We start from the raw sequence: 24,288 nt of genomic DNA on the forward strand, positions 1-24,288 counted from the left end.
CCTTTCTTAAGAAAGGAGCAAGCACTGGAAACTGCATGCTAAGTTTCAAGGCTTAAATAGACAACAGCAGCTACATTTGTAGAGCCAGATTACTGAAGCTTGTCTAAAACTCACAGTTGCTCCAGACAGGATTTAAAATTGTTCTTCTCCTCACCAGCGGTGTAGCTATTGTAGTACTATCATCTATTTTTCCTTGGACACAGAAGCTGGAAAACACAACCCATCTGTTTCCCCTGTGAGGCATAATCAAGTCCAAATTCTTCCCTTCAGTTTTGAAAACAAGAATTTCAGTAGTGATACTTGGGTGATAATTTACACTGAAATGGGTGTCCATAATAATAATTTTTAAGAAAGTATAGAGTCCCCCCAAAATGATGGATTATCTTCTTTCCCAGAATGGTGTGATAGGAAGTAGTGGTTCCATGGTACCTGAAAGGTATCTTGCCTTGTGTGGCCATGGGCTCCCTTGCCCTGCTAATCATTCTTCTCACCCCAAAGTGGTCCCCAGATACTCTTCACTAAAAACATTTTTTTGGTGGGATTAAGTTTTGGCCATTTTAACTCTGTGAGTTGATAGTGGAGCAAGATGAACACCAGCACCAGAGCAATGAAGGGCTCGGGGTGGCCGGCTGGGATGGTGTGGCTGAGGCTAGGGTGAGTTCAAGGAGCTTGAATGTGGGGGTAACACCACAGAAATGCTTAGGCTACTCTAAATGAAAAAGGAAACATTTTCTACCACATGTCATTGTCTGCAATGCAGATCTAGTCAGAATGCTGTTGATTTGTGTGATTTTGAGTAAATTTGGAATTTTCATTTAGATGAACTCAGATTTTAGAAGTTAACAGAGTTCTTTAAGAACCTCAGATTACCATAAATCAACATTGAAGCTGAGAACACTAGGATGTAATTGTAAAGCATTTTAATAAGTTTATTAATATTTACTTATATCATAGTACTAGCATAAACTATACATATTAAGAGAGTGTCCAAATCTATTTCACCATTAACTCCATTTTAAAATACTTGTGCTTTGTTCAGCTTGAAGGAAAATATTTTTATTGGTACTTCCAGTAGTTTTCTGACATTCATGCACTACAGCGTTGTTACATCATTCCAACTGCAGAGTATTGTTTAAATCTACCCCCCTGCTGTTGTTTAAATGGCAACGTATTTAATACAAACATCACAAATGCGCATTACTTCAATTATTTTAATGTCAATTTCTTCATTTTTTTTTTTTTTCAGAACAGAAACTTCAGCTGAAGTGACCTGTCATAGTTCCTTTCCAAAACTAAGGGTTGATTCAAGGTAGAAAGTTTTTCTTTATTTAATGACTGGCAGGATTTAAATTGTGGCAAAATCCTTTACAGCAGGGTGTACAGTCCATTTCTTCTGTGAAGACCGTATGTGGAACTGAATGTCTGAGATGAAGGGGTTGTTGGGGCACTGTGTTATTTTATTTCTGGCTAATCTATTTTGTCACAAAGCTTATTATTTGTACTAAAGCCAAACATATCAAGCGTGATTGACAAACATTTGAGAAGGAAATTCATGCTCCTGAGCTTCAGAGTGAAGGCCTGAACGTACAAAGCCTGTCGTTATTCCCATTTCTAAAAGTCATTTACTACAAGCATCTAGCACACATTTGTTTTCACTGTTTCTTTTTATTTGCCTAGTTTTCATTCCTTTGTAGATGAAAGCATAATAGATGGCTTCTAAGGGTGACCTTCAGTATAGTCATGTTAACTGGAGCTACATAAAACCGAGCTGTGACAAGCCCTTCTGCAAGTTTAAAAAACAAAAACCTCAAACGGGGAGGGTGCTGGACTGACCCTACAGCTGAACAAAGCAACCAACGAGCACAGCTCAGCTTGTCTCCCCAAGCCCTTAACAGGGTAATTTTAAAAAATTCGGCTTTTTATGCAGAAGTCAAGAGCCTAGCGGTATTTCTTGCGCGTGGAAACCCGTGCGAAGCCGAAAGGGGGTGGCTGGAGCTCTGCTGTTCAGCTTCTGGGGGTGAGGGGGCAAGTGGGCCGCGCAGCCGGCAGGTGCGCAAGGGCTTTCTCCGGACGCCCGGAGGCGGGCCCTGCACCTGATGACACATTCAAAACCCCCAGACCGAACCCAACGAACCAAAGCACCCCAGAAAGCCTCCGAAGCGGACGAGTCGACGAGAACTAAGAAACCCGAGGCCTTCCCCGCGGCGGCCCTCGAGCCGGCCAGCGCCGTGGGGAAACGAGGGAAGGCAGCCGGGCCGGGCCCACAGCCCGAGGCCTGCGCCGCCCCGGGCCGCAGGCGCCGCGCCGCGGGGCGAGGGGCGGGAGCTCCCCGCTGTTCCTGCGCCTGCACTCGCCTCGGCGGCGCCGGCGCGGAGCCCAGCGCAGCCGGGCCACGGGCGGCGGGGCGGCCATGGGCGGCGGGGCGGCCGGGCCGCGGGCCACCGCGCCGGGGCAGCAGCTCCGCGCTCTCTTCTACGCGCTGCCGCCCGGCGAGAGCTCCTTCCGCACGGTGGAGGAGGTGCCCGACTACGTGGAGAAGGTGAGAGTCCCCTCCCTTCTTCCCCGGCGGCATCCTTCGCCGCCCCCTCCGCCCACCCTGCGCGCAGCTGCCGCCTGCCTTTTTCCCGAAGCCACGGGCGGTCCAGGGGAACGACGTCCGCCGAAGGGCGCCTAAGTTAAGGTTAAATACCTTGTCTTCCTCTGACGGCTTTCACTCCTGGGCTCTCTGCAAGCTGCCCGTGTAAGCTGCCTAGGTAACCGCGCGCTCTGTTTTAGCTTATTTTAAATGGAGCCTCGGATGCTTTCTCCTGATACCAGGCGCTAAAGTTTTCAGAGAAGCGCCCCAGGTACCTGGGGGTTCATGCTAACATTGTTCAGCTTGTCGGTGCTGCTGGATATAGTGACAGCGAGCTGAACTGAGTAAACCAGAAAACATGATACTGTGTTTGGCTATTACAGTTCTCAAAGCAAGCAAAATGTCAGGTCTCTCTGTGCCCTTGAGGCAAGTGCTACAAGCTCAGTCAAAAAAAAAGAAAAATAAAAATTTCTCTTTAAAAGAAAAAATAAAGATTGTTTAAGAGAATTGAGAACAAATATTTGTGTTGGGACAGTGCTGTCTCCTAAAGCTCCAAGGCAAGAGTACAGAGGTCGGGGTGAGAACGCCCTTGGCAGCAGGCAGCAGCTCTCCTCCCCTGCTGCCCTGCCAGCTTGTCCACTCCTATGAAGGTACCTTTGCTCCCTTCTGTCCTACCTATTGCACATATCTTGGCACACAGCTCCTGCTGAACCTGGAAGCCATGTAAGCTTTTCATGGAGAGAGCAGATTAAAAACTATTTTGCCCTTGTCAAAGTAAATTCAGTCCAGCTTCACTGAAGATCCACACTTTTCGTATGGGTCCTGGTAGCTCTGGCTAGCTCCTCTGCCAGGTAAACCTTGGACTGCTGCACAGCAGCTGCTGTTGGGCTGCGATGGAGTTGTCATGGGTTGCGCAGAGCAGTGCAGCACTGTCAGCAGCTTTCTGGGAATCATAGCATGCAGCAGCCCCTTGCTGATGGCTGTTATCAGCAAACATTGCCCTTTTGGATAGGGTAAGCAGACAGCTGCTGCAAACCCAGCCTGTGCGTGCAGTGTCTGGTCGATGGACTGCTTTCCTCAGAGGCATTTTGCAACTAAGCTATAGCATCGTGGTCGAGGAAGACTGTCTAGAGCTTGACAGTTTTGCCTAGTCAGCTGATCTCTCCCTCCAGCTCTTATCTATTGCCTATCTCAATCCCTTTTACTGTTCGCACATTTCCAGCCGAGTATCATTCACTTTCTTGCCAGCAGGATTCCTTAACATCCCTGGGCTTTCTTCTCCCATGCAGACCTGTGCAATATTCAGCTCAGACCTTGGCCAAACCTGGAATTTCTTTTACTTGGGCACAAAACTGTAAAAGTTTGTGGAAGGATTCTCAATACTTCTTTGCATTACAAAAGTGCCTGCAGGCTTCTGCTGTTGTAGAGCACCGTTGTGATAAGTTTGTAAGGGAATATATACCTCACACAAAAACTACACTAAAAAAAGTTTTCCCATTATGGTTATAGTTTCCTATAATTGCTATCTTTGGTTAGTTGTACTAGAATCCCCTGCCAGTGCATTTCTTGCCAGAACAGATCTTTTGATGCTTGGTTAGGTTGGTGTGTAGAAGTCTTTTAGTGGTATAACTGTTTTAACTCTATGGCTTTGGTCTCAGCGTAGGCAGTGTTCACACCTCTTCTTCTGGACATGTGTTTGTGGGCAGAAGGTAACTATCTACAGTCCCTCTCCAGCTGCTTGTCACTGTTCTGCATTTGAACTACTACTCTGGCAGCTTCGCTTGGACTGTTTAGGGAACAATTGCAAGAGCAGCAGATCCATTGGATTCAGGAGGGCTAGATTTAATAGTGACCTGAGGAACCATTCAAGGGGGGCTTTGAGTGGTAACCCTTAAATTGGTACAAATACAGATGTGGATGTCTGAGCTCAGCCCAACATAGAACAAAAAACGTCTAGTGTAGAGCTGGTAATAAATGAAGGCCTCAGCTCAAATAATTCACTCTAAAAGACAGTAACAATGATGTGGGTATGAAACAAACTACTGATGATATTGTCTCCTAAACAGTTTTTGTTGTTTTTTTTCTGAGACACCATGTAGAAGTGGGATTTAGATCTTGGCTCTGTGATCTATCATGTGTATCATATGGATGAAGGTATTTCTAGTACATTAAATCACATGGCTACAGTTGAGGGGATATGCACCTTCCAACTTTAAGCAAGTGGCAGAACCTCTTAATTCACACAAATATTCATGTTTTTAGTGATCTGCAAAATTGAGCACTTTGGAGATTTACAAAATATATGCACTTCATAGGAGTAGCTCCCTTGAGCTGGTCAGCTGTGCTGTTACATCTGGGCAGCAAATGACAGCACTGGCTGAAGCAGCTCTGATTTTGAGAACAGAATAATTTAGCTTAACTTGTGTCATGTATGTTCTGGCTGTGGTTATACTACTTCCCTTTTCAGAGGCAGGACAGCTCCTGGTCCCTGCATTGTGCTCTGTGTGTTGGCAGAGCTGTACGTGAAGGCCCCAAGTTCTGTTTAAAACATGAGCTGATCAGCTACCAGTGACTAGTAGCAAAGCTCTGCAGCACTGCCCAGGGAAACATCACCCATCCAACTAATGTCCAAAATTCTGGGAAAAGGGGTCCAAATCCTGGACCATAATCATAGAATTTATTTTTATGTAAGCTTTTGTCACATAGAATTTGAAACCCTTGATTTTCCATTATTTCTAGGAAGAGAAGAGAAAGCATAAGTCAATTTTCTTTCTCCAGGGCGGAACATCCTGACTCTTACAATGTATGCTGATGGCTTGCCTTGTCGTTTCATGAGCATCCTATTTGCTATGGGTATAAGATTATGCTCTGTTTTTTTGATTTTCTCATAATCTACAGATGGGCAGACAGAGTGCTGCTTTTTGCTTGCCGAATATAGTTTTCATGAACAGCAACAACTTCACTTTGCTCCTTGCTACATTCTGAAATTATCACTTGTGCTCAGTAAAGACTTTCCTGAGTCAGACTCAGGAAGAGAGCACACTGTTCCTTCTGCTGAGAGCCCCAAAATGAAAGCTTTAAATTTAATAATCACTGTTTTTCTTTTCTATTTTCTCTCTGCTTTTGAGAGCCTAAAGATTAAGTTCACATTTACACTCAATTCACATTTTAGGCTTTGCTTCTAAATAATGAGGCACAGAACCTTCGTATTTAGTTTTACATGAAAGTTGAGATTCTTATGTTATAAGGACCTGGGACTTTAAGAAAACAGAAACTGTTTCAAGACTTGCAATAAACCCATGAATTTATGCTGAGTTTCAACTTAGAATATTATTTTTTGCAACTGTATAAAGCAGAAACTGATTTTAAATGGTCCTTTGCATTCTGTAAGAGTTGGTTACTTATAAGGGAACTCCTCTTAGTGCTCAGAGTAAGACTTTCAAGTTATGGATCAGTTATACAAGTAAACCACAAGCTAATGCAAATCTCCATTAAGTATTTCCAGTGATGGGTGACGAGAAAGAAACATGAAACAGAGAGAGAGTAAAACATTTATAAACCAGGAGATATCAAAAGGATCCAGCTTCTGCCTCTGACCTGTGATGCCAACAGTAGCTATTTCTTAACTTTGTGCCATTTTGTTTGTAGGGGCAATTCTTGAAAACTTTTGCAGAGCTACCCATCCTCAACAGGTTCCTTAAATGTCTTCATTGTCACTTTAACTTAAAAAAGGAAAAAAAAAAAGTAATGGTTAGTCTAGCGCAAGACTATTGTCTGCCTTACTGACTGTCTCCTTTTTTCCTGAATTAGTCACATTATCCTTCTGCTATATTACATCTCATCCTTAGACTGCAGGCTGTTTGGAATAGGGAGTGACTTTTCCTTCTGTTTGTACGGCATCTAACATGGTATGATCCTGCTTCATGACAATAGCTGTTGGGTGTTATGGTCACATAAATAATACATACTAACCTGACATAGTTGATCCCTGTGAACTGCTTTGGACAAAGCTTAATGTGGGTATGTGGGAGAGGGATAGTAATTTCTTAGATACTAAAAGGTATGCCATAAATCTTTCCTTTCGCAAGCTCCTTGATGGGCAGGAGGTTAAGGCTGTCTGAATGTTTCTCTATCCTCCTTGCCATGACACTCCCTATTTGTGAGTCAAAAAATGCTGTCAAATGCTTGGCTGTCTCACAGCTTCACAGTGGGAACAAAATATTTAATGAAGTCAATGGGAAAGAAGTTATATTAATGCGTATTAGTATAAAGTCAAGTATTTTAACCATTTCAGAGGTTGCTAGGTAAAGTGAATCACCACATAGAATACAGGCATTGTATATTTCCTATTCACTATTTTCATTTCATGAATAAAGCATCCCACTGCTTCTGTCCTGAGCCCATTCAATTTGCTGTGCAGCTTCTGCTGTTCCATAACTGAAACTGCCTGTACTCTGTGCTAGACCTGGCTCCTAATATTGTGGTCAAGTGTTTCTTAGTTGTTCTTAGTAAGACTCTTTTTATCTCTTCTGGAGTGTACAGCTGTGGTCATCAACCTTTGTTTGATAAGTTAGGAATCTGTTCTTTAATTAAATCAATTAAGAAAAGTACATTAAAAGTCTTGTCTACTTAGAAATGAAGCAGCTAGAGCAAAACAAGGAGTAATTCGTATTTTCCTAGAATGTTTCAATGTTTTCAAATGGAAGGTTGCGGGGTTTGTTTTTTATTTCTTTATTTATTATTGATTTCAAATATCCACAGATTTACCACATTGCTTTTCTTGGGTGCTCTTTAGGCTTTATCCATAGGTCTTCCTTTGCTTTCAAAGGTTTTTATATCATCAGTTAGTGCATATCCCAAACAGGCTTTTAGATACCTGTTAAAGAGCAAGCTAGGCATCTAAATTAAAAAGTGCCATGTTGATATTTATCTCTGTTCATCTGCTATTGTAACCTAACCCTGAGCTGCTGAAGTTTATGAACTTTCAGATTTCCTAGACGCTATAAATCTCTTGCTGCTTGCATGGTTTGTATCATCCAGTTCTTCTTCGACTGAGCAATCTGGTCTATATCCATCTTAGTCTCTTTAGTGTCCCAGCCTGGTAGGAATTCCCGGATCACATCTCACTTGGCAACAAAAATGAGCACCCTCCAAAATGCAATGGCATTTGCAGAGGCAACATGCTTCTTCCATTAAAATGTTGTATAGGCAGGAGCAGCCTCTCTTCTACAGCAATGCAGTTTGAAGGATTCCAGTCTGTGAATCTATAGGTGTTTGCAGGTCATTTGAAGCGGGCAGCAGAAGATGACTAACAGGGCAAGTTTGGCAGTGTGATGCCTTCCATAATGGTACAGAAAGTCTCACTGGTCTTGCATTTCTTTTGCCCTGCAAAACATGGTGGGAATTTTATGCCTTAATACCACTGAGAAGGAGTTGTCTGAATGTCTCCATGGTCACTTAAAAGTTTTCTACAGAGCGAGGGAGGCAGCTGAAGGAACATTCATGTGCACAGAGATCTGATGCAAGCAAAACAACTCCTTCCTATTTTCCTTGCCATAGGTTGCCTAGATTTTGGCGGCGGTGGCTGATATGCTGCCACTGCCGCATCATTCCTTCCACCCATGAAGTGCAGGGACTGTTAGCACTCCAGTGTTAGCAAAAAAACGTACACTCTATCAATTACTGTTATTCAGTCCTTTTTTCTTGCTTATGCTGATGAAAATTTGAGAACAGCTGTAACAATCTTTCTCCACTGATGAAAAGTTGTGTTGTCACAATATGTTACCCAGTCCTACCACTAGTCACAGCCATACTTTTCTCCATTGGGTGCTGCTGTTGTGCATTTTCAACTTGCCCGTTGATCTGGGATGCAAGATGGACAGTGTGAATTGAATCCTAGACTGAAGCAGTGTTGTGAGTGAGAAATGTTTCAGTCTCACTCCTCATTATACTTTTCTTCAGAAAGGCAGAAAATTATTTTACAGTTAGTACAACCCAAAAGAAAAAAGGGAACATTGTATCATTGCTGCTGGGTCTGGAAAGAGAACATGTGGTATGGCCCAAATTGGAATGGGCTGCATAGTTACTGGGTTTTCTGACGAAAACGCGCACAGAAGAGCTGTTGCTATCTGCAGCAAAAGCATGGCAACAGAAATGCCGAGTAGAAGGAAACTCACTTTACTATGTCTTTCAGATAATATTGTTGGATGCCAAATTCAGTGGCTGAACACATTCAAAAACTTCTTACATATCAAATCAAAAGCAGATTCTGTTTTACCTTGTTGTTGCTGCTTTCACTGATTTTCTTGACTATGAGAAACCTGAGTTTGGAAAGACTTTTGTGTTTTGTTTTGATGCCATATAACAATCTATGTGCAGAAGATACAAAAGAAAATAATATGGGAGAAGGTTAGTGCACTGGACTTATGCTTGTGTTGTGGATTAAATGATAGCCTTGGTTGTTCTGATGCTTAAGGTCCACGTGGAGCTTTATCATAGTAGTAGCTAGTAAGGTGCCAGACAACCTGAGAAGTATCTGGCTGTATAAAGTGCTGTTAGGAAAGGTGAATCTAATTCTATTTGTGATGTGACTTCTTTTCTTCAAACTGTTTTTCAGAGTATTCCATTCTTCATTGCTTTTATTGGGCTGGAGTTTGCTGTCAGCTGGGTTCAGAAGCGTAAGCTGTCAGGTCGGATTAATGATGGCATAAGTTCTCTTTCCTTAGGCATCCTGTCTCGACTGCCAGAGTAAGTATACGTGTTATATTAGCTTAAGATTGTTTTTTAATCACTAAGAAGGAAGAAAAGAGAATTATATATTGAAGTTGTTATTGCTAACCCAAAATGATTAAACAAGGCATCTGGATCTTACTTTGCTAAAATGAAGTTGCATGAAGAGTGTAAATGTCTTTCTAATCTGTAAGGCTAAATATCATACTTGCAGGGTATTTTCCAGCTCCAATTATATTCATCTGTATTTGATCTTGGCTGATTCTGGGACTTCAGCTGACTTGACCATATCTTATGTTAGACTGTATGTTAAAATCTGAGTTTCTTTCATTAAACTTCAGAAAGAAGAAAACAAAACCAACAAACCAAGCCAAGTCCATTATTTTCATTAGCCTTTAAAAATAAAATTGTGTGCATTTAAGCAGATTGATAGAACTGTGACTATGCGTGTGATCCAAAGTTCTTTGAACTCAGTTGTAATCTCGTGTTTGATTTCACTGGATTTTAATGCCTGAGGGAATTGTTGCAAACATGATCATCTAATCTACTCTCCAATGTAAAGGCCATAAGATTTGCCTGAATTAGTTCACCATGAACAGAGTTGTGTTTTAAAGAAATATCCACTGTGGATTACTAAATATCCAGTAACAGGGAATCCAGCAAATTCTTTATATAAATTGCTCTAAATGTTTTTCAGGAGCTCTAATTACTTCTAAGGAATGCCATGTTTTAGATCTGCCTTTGTATGATATGAGCTTCCAGATGATAGTTTTTTATTACATCTTTTCTATTAGAATGCGATTACATTTCTATTCCCCATGTAATAAATTTACAGATTACCATCAAATTGCATATAATCTGTTCATTGCATGAAGAAAAGTTTCTATTATTTGAATTTGACTATATGGTGTATTTTCAAGTCTTTCAGTTATTCCCACAGTCCTTTTTCTGAATCCTCTGCAGTTTTTCAGCCTTCTTAGTGTTGATGTCTCAAGTGCACTCCATATTTCAGAAACTACTACATCAGTGCCAAATAATGAAGTCATTTGTTCTCTATTTCTACTTGTTGTTCCTCCCTTTATATATCCCAGGTCCTTTGAGCAGTCCTTCATCCCCAAATATTTTTTTAGATTCTGTGGCTTACATTCCTCATTCATAGGCACTATGTTCTTATATTTGGCCACATAGAAATACATGGATTGTACATTTGGTCATCCTAAAATACTTTGAATCCATGAGATGTTGTCTTTGTTACTTAGAGATCCCTGGTTTTTGTCATTGCAAATTTTACTAGAAATCTCCTCTTTCAATCCAGGTTATTGATAAAATACATTCAAAGAGCACAGCAACAAAAACATTATCCCTTCTGGCAAGTAGCACCCATTTTCTGAAATGTGTAAATCACCCGCTTTGTAATCTATTGAACATTTGACATTTACCTGATTTTTTTTTCAAACTTTCTAAGAAAAGTTTTGACAAGATCTATGTCTGTGCCTTTAAATTAGGTACAAAGACTACTTGTGATGGATTATGTTAGTTATCAGTAGTAAATACCATGTATAAAGCCTTTTAAGGAATTTGGTAGATAAATAATGTCACTTAAAGACACTCTCCTGAACTCTTCATATATCTGCAAATAAGAGGCATGAGCTTTCAGCATGAGAAATATTCAAACGTAAAGTAAGGTCTAAGTTATTTGAGAATTTCATTAAGCTATTTTTGCGTCTAGTGTACAACCTATTGTCCTGGTTTCAGCTGGGATAGAGTTAACTGTCTTCCTAGTAGCTGGTACAGTGCTATGTTTTGAGTTCAGTATGTGAAGAATGTTGATAACGCTGATGTTTTCAGTTGTTGCTCAGTAGTGTTTAGACTATAGTCAAGGATTTTTCAGCTTCTCATGCCCAGCCAGGGCACCTGACCCAAACTGGCCAACAGTGTATTCCATACCATGGGACGTCCCATCTAGTTTAGGAACTGGGAAGAGGGGGGAAGGAAATCGCGGCTCGGGGACTGGCTGGGTGTCGGTCGGCGGGTGGTGAGCAATTGCCCTGCGCATCATTTGTACATTTCAATCCTTTTATTACTACTGTTGTCATTTTATTAGTGTTATCATTATCATTATTAGTTTCTTCTTTTCTGTTCTATTAAACCGTTCTTATCTCAACCCGTGAGTTTTACTTCTTTTCCCGATTTTCTCCCCCATCCCACTGGATGAGGGGGGAGTGAGTGAGCGGCTGCGTAGTGCTTAGTTGCTGGCTGGGGTTAAACCACGACACCTATATTCAAACCATTTTGTTGCTTTTAATATGACTTGTAAGCATGATCTTGAAGGAGAAACTTTCAATTTTTCATTATATTTTAAGCTGTTTAATTTAATAAATTAAATATTTATCAATACATTACACTTGTGTGCACCAACACACAACCCTGATAAAGGCTTACTCTAGTTTGCAGGCAGCTAATATTGAAATAGTTCAAATGACGCTTCTGCAACTTAACCCAAATTTTCTAGACAGTCATACACTTCAGAGGGTTACCATGCTAAACACATATTTTTTCATCTGAAGTATTCAGGACTGATTAAGTTAAACATGGGGACTGAGATACACGTAAAGTAAATTTGAATGGTTTTGCAAAGCCTTTTGGCTTTATTTTAAGAATACTGAAATGCTTCAGATGCACTTATTCATGGAAGAAATGATTGTTAAGAGAACTAGCGTTGCATGTGTGGAATGCAGCTTTGCAAGTTGCTGAGTACTTTTATTATTTTGGCACTCAGTACTTTGCTGTAGAATTTGGCTTGTGGGCTACGCAGTTTTCTTTTGGATAAGAATTATTTTGCAAGGTTGTTTCAAGTGAGTGAACCAAATGATCCATAAGGACACAAACTTTGCAGCATCAGGCAAATCTGCAGGATTGGTACACTTAACTCATTGCTACACAAGCACAAGAAGTCTCTTCCAGGTCACTTGTGTGGCTCTCATGGCTGAAAATACAAGACCCTCCTCAACAGTTCTTTCCAAAAAAAAGAGTTCTGTAAAGCTTTAAACTTTCTGGCTGAATGTGAAAGAAGCAGGCAAAATACAGACTTCCTAAATTATTTAATTGCATGTTAATATCACAATTCTGGTGGTGACTGCTCAGTATAACACCTCTTCTGTGAGTAAGAGGAGTTGTGAATAATAGACTGGCTAAAAAGGCTCTAACTGAAAAAAAACAGAACAGTTTACCGTTCTGTCTTCTGCCTCCATGGTGTGAAAGAACTGGGTCAGATAAAAAAGGGGGGTGGGGGGAAGCACATGCAAAATCTGTTGCTAAAACTTTCACTTCAGTCTTTCCTGTTCAGGCAGAAAAAAGGTAGGGAAAGCTGACAGAAACTGCTAAAACAATATTTCAGCAGAACCCACAGCATCAGGGGAAATACTAGTGCAAATCATTAACAGCTGAAGGTTAGATTAACACACCATTGATTGTATCCTCTCCCAGGGACTAATTTTCATTTTCTCAACTAGCAGCAATGGTTTGCCACTTCCTTAAAAAAATCTGTGGTTCAATCTAAAATGGTGGGCTTCAGTCTATTAGTTAGAATGAAGCTTCAGATGCATCATTGCAAAGAGGTCTTTATATTTAATGAAAAAATTAGGAGTCACAGACCATATTCAGCCTCTAAGTATGTTTTTCCATTGCACAGCCTGTATAACAGAAGTACTGCATATCTTGAGGGAAAACAGTATTTATTCAGTGTTTCTTACTTCATTGTTGGAGAAAATGCAAATCATAAATTGTTGATATTCATATGCCAAATATTAAAAATGTAGGTGTAAGTGGAAAAGTCTAATTGGACAAGGCAATGTGTTTTGTTTTTAGGCTTATTAGACTCAACAGCATATAGTAAGTTGAGTTGCTTTATGCGCACATACTGTCTCTTGTAAAATAGCCCATACATTTCTTAAATATAATTTTCTCTGCCTTAATGCATACTATGCATTCCTCTGCATGTATGAACACTAAATGTTATATGCAATGAAAAGTAATTTGGGGGAAAGGGAGAAACTTGAATTACTAAGCTTACTCCCAGCATCCTAAATGTTGGTGGTTAAAAAATTTCTGAGAACTTTTATTCTAAATAAATAAATAACTTTTCTAACTAACCATTGCCAGGAGACTTGAAATGCTGCTTTAAAAATATTCTCCCAAGAGAAAGTTTATTTTGGGTATAAATATCCACTATACAAGTATGTGCATTATTTCATATTGGCCCATTTCTTCTTTTAAAGCAGCAGAACGTAAATCAAATCAAAAAGTGTTTGGGGGATAACTGAGGTAGGTACATTTTCAAACTAGTTGGGAAAGTCTCCGTTCTTTATGGTCATGCTCAATTGCCAGTTTTTAGTGTTCAAGTCTGCAACACAGTCAGACAGTGTGTGAGTGTGTATATATATATATATGTCTAAAAGAGTTTTGTTGGTCAAGTCTGCAGTAAACGTCTCCATTTCTAAAGAGAACATTACCATTTGTATACATTATTTACTTTGGTTTTTGAAACAGGAGATTAGAGTTCTCTGAAGCGTTGAACATCAGAAAGGAATGAGAAAATGCTTTTTGATTGGTTCATGCTATTATGCATCTTAAGATATCTGCACATCAGCAGTAACTGAATCAAAGGAGTACAAATCCTGTTTCTGCTGTAGACCAGGATATTCAGAGTTTTGTACATATCTAGATTTTAAATAATCTTCCAGAAGTTAGATTGGAGAGGCAGTTTCATGTACATTTTAGACCAGCACTGCTGCCAGATGAAGCACCTTTGACTTGTATTTCTGGTTGCTCATTCCTGCCTCTGTACCTTCTCTCCCCTTTTGCCAGCATCAGTGTCATGTTCCCCTGTGGTAAAGTGGCCCAGGAAGCAGGTCCAGCACCCACCCATCATATTAACCTGCATCAATTCTTACTATGGCTGTGCAGAATCTTGTGCTAGCACAAGAAGTGGGCTTGGAAAAAAGCAGTCAGTTGCAGGACAAGAAATCCTCAATTCTTTTGTAGCATTACTGAGTTATCTGCTTTAAAACATATGTAAAATTGCAATCTGAAACCCGAAGTTTTCAATTCTTAATAGTAGCAATATGCAGAGCTGATGAGAATACACTTGATTCAAGTTGGTGCAAGCAGTTCACAACCCTGTGGACCTGGCAGTGTCCTGACAGAACACAAAATAATTGCCTGCATGGATTTATCCATCTAAAGTATGTCCTGGTTTCCTGAAGTATCTACACAGAAAATTATAATCTCATAAATTAGTGATTGCATCTCTCAGAAGAAAATTTGATACATGCAGTTTCTCGTAAATTATATTTTCACTTCAAGACTTATTAGGTACATTTTTTTTCCCCACATCTGTTTGACTAAGGCTTTGGACAGATGTTTATTTAGAGCATGGTCAGATGTGTTGCTTCTGATCCAGCTGCCCCCTTAGATCTGCCAACATAACTCCACATTTAATTGCTCCCTAACCTGGTCCTGACAAAGTGATCCAGCTAAAAGCAGAAACAAAAGCCCCCAAGAACTATAAAAGAGGTGTTTAAGCTCAGCTGCATTCATTTTGACGGAGCCAGGTCAGGGAGCAGCTATGCATGCAATTATGCTGGCAGGTCTGAGGGCTGGTAACCACCACACTTAGGGTAGTGATGAGCAGATGGAGCCAAACTGGAAAGGTAATCACTTAACCTGATTAAATGGCAAGTAGAGCTGCTGTGCCATGCCATGCCCCTAAACCAGCCTAACTTCTGGCTACTGCACTTCTGTCCTTCCTGTACTTACTTACATAGTCCTCCCTTTCTCTTGTGTTGGTTCAGGTGCTCATCTGATCCCGTGCGGAGTTAATTTCAGTTCACTGTGGGAGCAAAAAGGTATTTGCTTAAGGCAGAGAGACAGGCAAGCAAGTGGGAACGGGGCAGCCAAGAGCTGTCAGGCCCTAGGCTCCGGCTCTACTGAACCTGCAGTCATGACCATGCCTGCAGCAGCTAGCTATGGCAATTTAAGAGACTACCTGTCAATAGATGTTTCCAAAAAAATGGGATTTTAATAGGTAACAAGCCTGAAGAGACAGAATCTACTCACTTCCCCATTCCTCCCCACTCCTCTCCAAGTAGTGCTAGGTAGTTATATATTTCATAAGAGCACCCCTCTGGCTGCACTGTCCCATATACACCACTGATTGTTCCCACATTTGCCAAAGGTCACAGCCCTCACAGCTCTGTCAGAAGAATAACTCACTGGTCTTCTGTAGGTAAAGCAGTCAGAGTAGGATAAACAGTTTCAATACTGGGCAACAGGAACTGGTAGCATTTTCAGCAGGCAAACCTGACTCTGGAAGGGGATTTTCTAAATCAGTTCAGTTAAGCTTATGGCAGTGACTACATGAACAGTCTTTGTTTGGTCTAATTAGGTTTTTTTGATCTGGTTTGTCATTGATGAATTGAGTGGAACTAAATCAGTAAAGTTAGGATAATTAATCCACACAAGAGTTACTATTTTCTCACTGCATCAGTTTAACACAGTTTTATAAATTTGGTGTAAATCATGCTGCATCCTCAGGCAAGTCCAAATGCAGCTGTGCCCGGTAAAGATGCTAGTGCTTCCTGCCTGCTGTCAGGTGCTCATCACCACTTCCCCAGTCCCCTGTTACCGTCTCCACTTCTCTCAGTGGTGAGTCCTCCCCGGGCATATCAGCAGCATTACCATGATTTAAACTGTAGAATTTTGTTAACCTGGTTCATTTTGTTTGAAGCAGGCTGAAGAGCACCGGAGTACCAACGAGCAGCTCTAGACAGCCTGGCATGCAGGGAGCGCTACTTTTTGGTGATGACTAAGGAAAGCTCTGAGCCAGAGTTTAAAACTCTGAAATTTCTAATGAAAAGACGTATAAGCTACTAAACATTAAAAGGAAGGATTTGGGAGAGAGACTTGGGAGAGTTGGGATGTTCTCAAACTAATTGACTGAACCAACTGGTAGTCTCAACCTACCATAATGTTCTAGAGATTGTTGTATTTCACACAAGCCTGTCAGGGAGCCAATTACTCTTTTAGGTTGTAACCACGTACACAGACACAGCTGTTTACAGAATGCGTATTTGTCTACATCCTTAGTATTGCATCATTGCCTTTTTCTATACAGTGGGGCCAGTAAACGGCTCGGTGATTGCCCGTTCGTGAATCTTAGAGCCCAGCTTTGCACCTGCCATGTCTTTAGAAACAAAGGAAAGCTGTCAGTGTTTGTTCTCAAATATACTTGTGCTCTTCTGTGAAAGTACAGACTGTGAACTGAGTTTACCCTTATTGGAAGTATGTTGTTAATTAAGTTCAGTAGTCTCTGTAGCTCACAAAATATACCAATTTCTTAAGCCCATTAAATGTTGTGTAGATTTTTATTCCATGTTTCTGTATTTTTCTTTAAGATAAATTGTGGCAGTTTGCATGCATTTTGAAAAAACTAAGGAACTGCTGCTGTGTAGAGAGTACCCTTCTGACTGAAGCACTTTTGTGCTAAAAGATGCATTAAGCTTAAATCAGGATTCCACTAGATGGAGCACAGGGGTAGCATTTTTAGAGCTGGCCAACCTAGTTTCCTGGGTCAACACCTTGAAGTTACGGAAATGGGGGAAAAATGTCTCTTAACCATTCTGTAAATCAGTGTTGCAGATCTGAAAAGAATAGACTTTCACCACTGTGTATGTCACTGACAAAAACAAACTATCATTTTAGAAGTTCAAAAGTATGACCAAAGCAGTTCAATAGAAATTCTCATGTAAATATTTTTCCTCATTTCATCATTTGATGTGCTATGATGTCTCACTGAAGTTATTTCACTGTATTTTTATAGACCATAGGAACAGTCATCTGTTACCAGTTCCTTTGTTCTAGGCAAATTCAGAAGAACTAATCTCAGTTGAATAGAATACCCTTTTCTCTTTCCTCATTACTTCTGTTTATATGTGACCTTTGAGAATATTATTGGCTTGTTCCTAATCTAACTTAAACTGTAATGCAAATTTGCTGACTTCAATGGAACAACCAAGTATGAGAGAACAAAGTCAGATCCTCAATTGGAAAAAGGTACTAAGTAAGCATTTGTATTAGACTTATATGGTGCTATTTATGCAAATATTGATAAGTCAGGTCCATTGCCTCACAGAAGACGACGTTCTAGAATCTCCCAGTATTGTGTGTCCTGAAGTTACTGGAACAGAATTTAGTGCCCTGTGTGCTGGGCAGGTATAAATAGGTCTAAAGAAATATAACTTCCATTTTCATAAAGAAAGAAGAGTAAGCTACAATGCCAGAAGCTCAGCTTCTGAACTGAACTTTTTAAACTAGGATTTGTCATCTTTTAAAGATCACATGTAATTAAATTTACTAGAAGACCTTGCGTAAACTTAGGGCAGAATGTGTTACTACTATGGATTATATTACTAAAGGCAGTGGAACTTCCCATGAAAATATTTAAGTTGTTCTGGATTTTTAATTGGTTGCTTATTTACATATGAAAGTGCAAAGATAAACAAGAAGTGACTTGAATTATATAGACAGGACTTGGACTTAATAATAAAAAAGCATAACACTGACTTTAGTTCTTTCCCTTCCAAAATCTGTTGTTTCATGTTTTATTTCACCCACTACTGTAAATTAATATTAGCGTCTTAAATTAGAGGATAAAAAGTGACGTGCAAAAGGAAGAGGTTTGGTGAAGAAAAGGTCAGTTCTGTAAGACAAAACGTTATGCAATACTGCGTACAGTACTGCTAGTAGGGATACCAAATTCACCTCCATTTTACTTCATTTTGCATTTGATAGGATTTTTTTCTCCTTGAGGAGAACTGGGGATTTGCATTATTTAGGCTAAAATGCTAGACAAGAAAGCCATACTGAGGAAGAGGAGAGGCTTTGATTCAGCTTTTGTGTCTGGTGGGAACATTTTCTCAAAATGTAGGTGCTATTTCCTGTAATCAAGGGCTTCCAGAGCCTGATAATCATTTCCCAGCTGTATCATTTTGGTGAATTATTTTTTAGCCTTGGGTTATTTCATGACTGGTTTTGCATATTAAGAATGGGAGAGGATCATATTCATCTTGATGATAGAAAACAGGGAATAGAACTCCCACAGCTCCCTCTCCTTTTCCCTCCACCTTGTGGAAAGTTTGGCTTTGTGCTAAAGCGTGAAAAAAGCCTTGACTGCAGTATGTCAGGCATATTTCAGCTCGATTTGTGTCAACCCTAATAAGTCAGCTGACAAGGTAATAAATTGGGTGTCTGTTCAAGACCTGGCACCTGTACAGGAAATAAAAAGGGATTTCAGTTGCAGGAGGTTTGCTTTGTTTTGCAAATGGACCTTTTCTCAAGGCTCCTCTACCTCCTCCCCCCTTCTCCTCTTTACTAAAATCATGTTATCAAAATGTTTATTTCAATTGTGACTGGAGCCAGTTTTTCATCTGGAAAAGAAAGCTCTATGAGTATCCTTGGAAATGGAAATCCTTATGCTTTTCACTCTGAAACAAAAGCTTACAGAGCATTTAATTATTCATGTATCCTGCTGTTACATATATGGTCTGAATAATTTCAAATTATCGAGGAGAAACTGCCTTTGTTCAACATTTTGAAACTTTACATTCATGTATTTTGAATCAGGCTAGAAGAACTGAATTTATTTAACCCAGGGAAACTGTATTAGTAATATCTCACTATTTTTAATGATAATATAACCTTGTGACCAGGGTGTCTTAACATGTTTCCCTCTGTGTCTGACCTCCAAGGATGCAAGTCTGTTAGAGCCCTTGAGAGCTGTGCTTTTGTAGGTCCAGCTGTAGAGTTGTGTTTTTAGCTCAGGGGCCCCAGGTCAGTTCCCAGTGTGACGCGAGGTGGTGACTGCAATAGTGGCGAGAGGTGAGGCGGTTTCCTTGGGGTCTTCACTTTTGATACACGGATCTTTCTCCGTGCTCGGAAGAGAGACGACAGCTACTGTCTCTGACCCTTTTCCCTTTTGGTGACTGTCCTGGCCACCATGGAAGAGGTTTCCTAAAACTTTGGTTTCAGGCTCTAAGGCTGATCTGTGCGTTGGAGGAAGCAAAACAGGACCTTGTCTTCTTTCAAATGGGCAGCTGCCTTTTCTTCCAATTGAATTTTCTCCACCTTTTCCCTCCTTCATTATCCCATAGGGATCTACCATAAGTAGATCTTCATTTCCACATGGAGAGTTCATCTCCCAGAATTTCCTTCTTGGACTTTTTTAATTAGAGGAAGTGATAATCTGACCCAGTGGAAGGAGAAAGGGGGAAATGGTTTATTAAAACAAATATTATCACCTTTGAGTAAAGTATGTATGAACTTCAGGAACAAGGAGACGAAAACTCTCAAAGTCAAAACAGTTGCCTAAGTGCATACTTTGCACATAATAAGAAAATTTTCAGCAGAAATGTTAAAAATCCAAGAAGATAAATCTGTGCAATGTATATAATAAGGTTTTCTATACAGTCTGTCTGTTCTAGGATTTATTACTCCTTATGCAGAGGATTGGACTAGATGACAAAAGTCTTGCCTATCCGCTTCTGTCATATTTATGGTTAAAACCTAACATTTAAATGAGGAAAAAGTTTTCTTAAGTTCTCTTCAGTATTTTCAAGAAGTGAAAATGGAACTTGAGGGAGAAAAAAAGGGGCAATATAAACCTTTAAAACTCCAAGTGAACTTTCAGAATTGTAATTGAATGCAAGCTCTGGACTTTCCTATCTATCACACTGTAAATTTTAAAAAAATACTTAGCTAAGCAGCTCTTCTTTCTCCAGCATAGCATAGTGATATGATGTATTACTCTAAATTAATTACAGTAATCAGCTAGTGTTTTGTGCTGTAGTGTTGTGATTCGAGCATGAAGGAAAGAATGTACAGCGAATCACATATATAAAAAATGTGTTGCAGGGTTAGCTCAAGTTTTACACCTTGGCCTCAGCCTCTGGAAAAAAAAAAGGACTCGAGGGTGAAATACTGAAAGCTGATCAAAAATGGAGGAAATGTACCAGTTCACATATCTTTGGATGTACTGCAAAGGCATTATATGTTAATAAAAGCAAAAGAATAAAGTAAGAAAACAGTACCTAATAATAACTGATACTCTATGTTGCAAGAGGTGTTTTAAATTTCCTGGTCATTGAAAAGATGTTAAGAAATGCCCAGTTCTTTGTGTTTGCATAATATCAGCTCCCTTCTGACCTGTTGTGAAAGGGATTGAGAATTTATACTGAACTTTACAGATGCCTCATGAGGTGAATTGCAAAAATCTGGTTGGACACATATAATCTTCTTTAAAAATATTTATAGAACACAGCTCTTATGAAAATTAAACATGTTCCAGGTGTGTATGGTCCAACTTCTGGGCATAGCTAAGTTGTTTTCAAAGTGGTAGATACACCTGTCATTGCTAGTCAAGAGAAATTCTTCATCTGCCAGCTGCTAAAATGAAACTTCATGGGTTTTCTTGTGTTTTGGTTTTGTCCAAGAGAAAAACTGGGATGATTGTAGTAAAGGTAGGAAGGAGTTGCAGGTAAGATGTGGCAGCTGGCTGTGGAAAAGAGATTAGTTTTCTTCACGAACAGCAATTCCTTGTAATGCTTCAGCTTGGGATAAAATGGTGGATGTGACACTATTCTGCTTGCAGGCTAGTATTGGGAGCTTGGAATTTTCAGCTGACTTTGTTCCATGTTAATAGAGAGACTAGCAGCACAGAAACTCAAGATGTTTCCTTCTAGCCTTATTCAAAACACTATTGTGGGAAGAGGTGCTAATGCCAGAAGTATAAAAGCTCTGAATGGATATCTCTGCAAAAATACGGAGGCGACCTCGAAGTTCAGTCATAGCATTGGGCGGTGGTTCGTAAGCTGAAACAGCCATGTTTGCTGAGGTTCCCTCGTGTTTCAGTGCAGCTAGCCAAAAGTACAAGGCATGGCCAGACTGTCCTTAGGGATGTTTTCCAGGTGTGTGAAACAAGGCTTTAGAGGAGAAAGAGTATATGTCCTTTTTTAGTTTTTCAGATTCAGGTGTTTTGGGGGCCATGCCATAAACTGTGTGAAAAATAATCTAGCTGAAAAAAAGGGGGGAAAAAAAAAAAGGCAGGGTTTGGGAAGAAGTACCATCGAGAAGTGGCACTGAGACAAGAATGAGCAGACCTGGACAGAGAGATGCATGGAGGCTATTTTAGCTGAGTTCAATATAAGGTGAAGTTCCAGGTGAGACTGAAGTGAAAGAAAGATGTTGGTCTGTGACAGTCTTTTAGCTGAGGTTTTGCAAGGCTGTGACACCTATGTGCAGTTTGTTACCTCCTCTGTTCAAGTAGTGTCTTGCAGGTGTGCCATTTGCAATCTCCGTTTGAAGTTCCCTGAATCTAAATCCCTCAGTCTTCCTTCAGCCATGAATGTGATTTATAGATTACTAAAAATCTTGTACAACTTTGGACAAAGGTGTTGTTCTGCTGGTAATTTCAGTCTGTCCGCCCCCCCCCCCCCCCCCCCCCAAATATACCAGCAGCAAAACATCTGAGAACTAGATTAGTTTTTTCTGTGTGTAGATGATGGTGCTAATAATAATAATCTCATTTCTGACTCTTAGGCCCTAAACTGAGGTGCATTTAATCCATTGATATATAAAAAAGGATATGTGTGACTTTCCTACAGTTAGTATCCTTTCCCTACTTTTTTTCTGCTTGCTGCTTTTCAGAAGCTGCACCAGTTCAGTTCACCACAGTCCCACAAACATTTTCAGCAACACAGCAAAGGAGGGTAGCAGGAGGGGGTGTGAGGAAGTTGCTGCGGATCACACTGTGCACTACTCTCTTCTACAAAAAATGCCAGTTTAAATAGACATCAGTCTGCAGCTGAGACACCATTTCACAGCTACCTAAGCCAATTGTGACCTGGGCCACCCCAGTGCCCACGGCCTCTCATCTCTGTCCCACTGGGGTTAACACTTCCCAGTCTGTCCAAAAACACAACCAGCAAAACCAAAGCAATTTGTCTGGAGACAGCTCATCCTCCAAATCAGTGGAATGAGGTGGGAGGTGGTGGGGCACTGAGGAGAGGGTATGACTGTGGCAACCCAAATTTTTCTTAACCTAAACAGCTGTGGAGAGTTACTGCTGGATCTGGCCTGCCCATCCCAGAGCTACTTTCATTCTCCTTCTCCTAGTCTCAGCACTGACCTGAGTTAGGTCAGAGGTAGATGCTCACTCCCTGTTGTCCAGGAACTTGGCAGCAATAAAAGCTGCTGACTAGTGGCTTTCCTGTCTTTGCAAATTCGTGGCTTTTTCTCCCCCTTTCTGGCAGTCCTGCTGTTTTTCTCTACCAATTGCCCTTTCCCTTCTTTTCAAAGGCACTGGGCTTTGTCTCCTCCTGCTGCATTTATCCTCTTAAAGTGAAGTGATATGCTGAGTAGATTGACTATCTTACTGCTCCTAAAAGTCCTGTCACCTTCCATGCCCTTCCCTACAGTGGAAATAGTCAAGGTATTTTAATGTCATACATTAGTGTTTAATGTCATACATTAGTGTTTGAGCATAATTGCTGCTATACTTCAGTCACTTCTGACTTGTGACTTAGCAAGGATGGGTTTCTTCCAGATTTGGGAGAACAGGATCACCACAGCACCTGCAGAGTACTGCAGAGCCTTTGAGGATGCCTAATACCACAACACCGGTGGTGAGTGGGTGATGGTTGGTTTGAAAAACCTCACAGACCTTAAGTAAAGATTCCATTGAAGTCAATAGTAGCATTACTTGACAGAAGTTGCAGAACTTGGAGACTGGTTTTATGTGTTACAAAAAGACTCCCACCTGATAAATGGTAAATATATAGTAAAAAGGTTCTGTAATTCAAGTTGAGAAGATTATTGATAAAACTTTTTGGATCTCTATTTCAGTGTTTTATTCAGAAGTGTTGACTTAATTAGTTATATCTACATATGGAACAACTACAGACTCTTCGAACTGCCCTGGGACTCACCATGGACGTGGTATTTGACACTCCTGGGAGTGGACTTTGCATACTACTGCTTTCACCGCATAAGCCATGGTAAGAGTTAATGAGTTTTTCACGTATTAAAATACAAAATGTATTAATTATTTATTAATAAAATGAGGTATTTGGGTTTTGTTTCTATACTTAATCTACTCTAAGCATATATAGCTGCTCTTCTTCCCAAGGATTAACAAAGACTCACTTAGGCATGGAAAACAGTTTGTACATCATACTGTGTATAATAAACATGATTTTGTGAAAAGATGGAGTATCATTTTGAAAGCAGTACGACAGCGAAAGTGAAGTATCATAGGAAAAAAATAGGAGGTACATAGAAATTTAGGGTTAGTATCCCTATATGCCTGTATGAAAAATCCAGTACAGTACAGGTAAATATTTCAAAAGAACATTGTAGATGTAGAAAACGGAGAGCAGTAAAAAAGCAAGGTGGCTGAAATAATGACAGGAAAGCTGGCTAATTTAATTTGTTTCTGTGTGTTTTTAAAAATCTTTTTAAACTTTCAATCACTGTAATTGGTAAATGAATAAAAATATTTCTATGCTTTATATATATATATGGACATAGATATACATGTATGAACAAGGTATTTTAGAAATCCTGTCTGCAATTAACACTTGACTACATAAACGCGAGCCTTGCCTTGGTTTTTTTAGAAGTACATTTTTAACCCTACTTGCTTTTATACATGGAGGAGCAAAAGCACAGTTTAGAAAGAATTTAACTCTTATTTATTGTAACAATGGAGCCCATGTAAATCATGCCAGTCATTTCTGTACATACATACTATGAAGATGTAATATCGATCCCTACGTATCTGTCTCATTACATATTTCTGTTCTATAGTGACAATGTATTTTTGCTCTAGCCTTTTATATCCTATCTGAAAATGCAGTAACACTTTCTATCAA

The 24,288-nt window shown here is 40.1% G+C and overlaps 1 protein-coding gene across 2 annotated transcripts in view; it reads left to right on the plus strand.

The window, feature by feature from the left end:
• Window positions 1–2,387: 2,387 nt before the first annotated feature.
• The window catches only part of AGMO (alkylglycerol monooxygenase), a 200,484-nt gene continuing 178,583 nt past the window's right edge, over window positions 2,388–24,288 (plus strand). For both annotated transcript variants that reach the window (XM_069774164.1, XM_069774171.1), the window contains exons 1-3: window positions 2,388–2,539; window positions 9,192–9,322; window positions 23,261–23,412. In XM_069774164.1, the coding sequence (XP_069630265.1) occupies window positions 2,411–2,539; window positions 9,192–9,322; window positions 23,261–23,412 (412 nt within the window). In that variant the 5' untranslated portion in view covers window positions 2,388–2,410. The remainder of the gene's footprint in view (window positions 2,540–9,191; window positions 9,323–23,260; window positions 23,413–24,288) is intronic.

This window comes from Haliaeetus albicilla, chromosome 2, assembly GCF_947461875.1.
Source record: "Haliaeetus albicilla chromosome 2, bHalAlb1.1, whole genome shotgun sequence".
Classification (NCBI taxonomy): Eukaryota; Metazoa; Chordata; class Aves; order Accipitriformes; family Accipitridae; genus Haliaeetus; species Haliaeetus albicilla.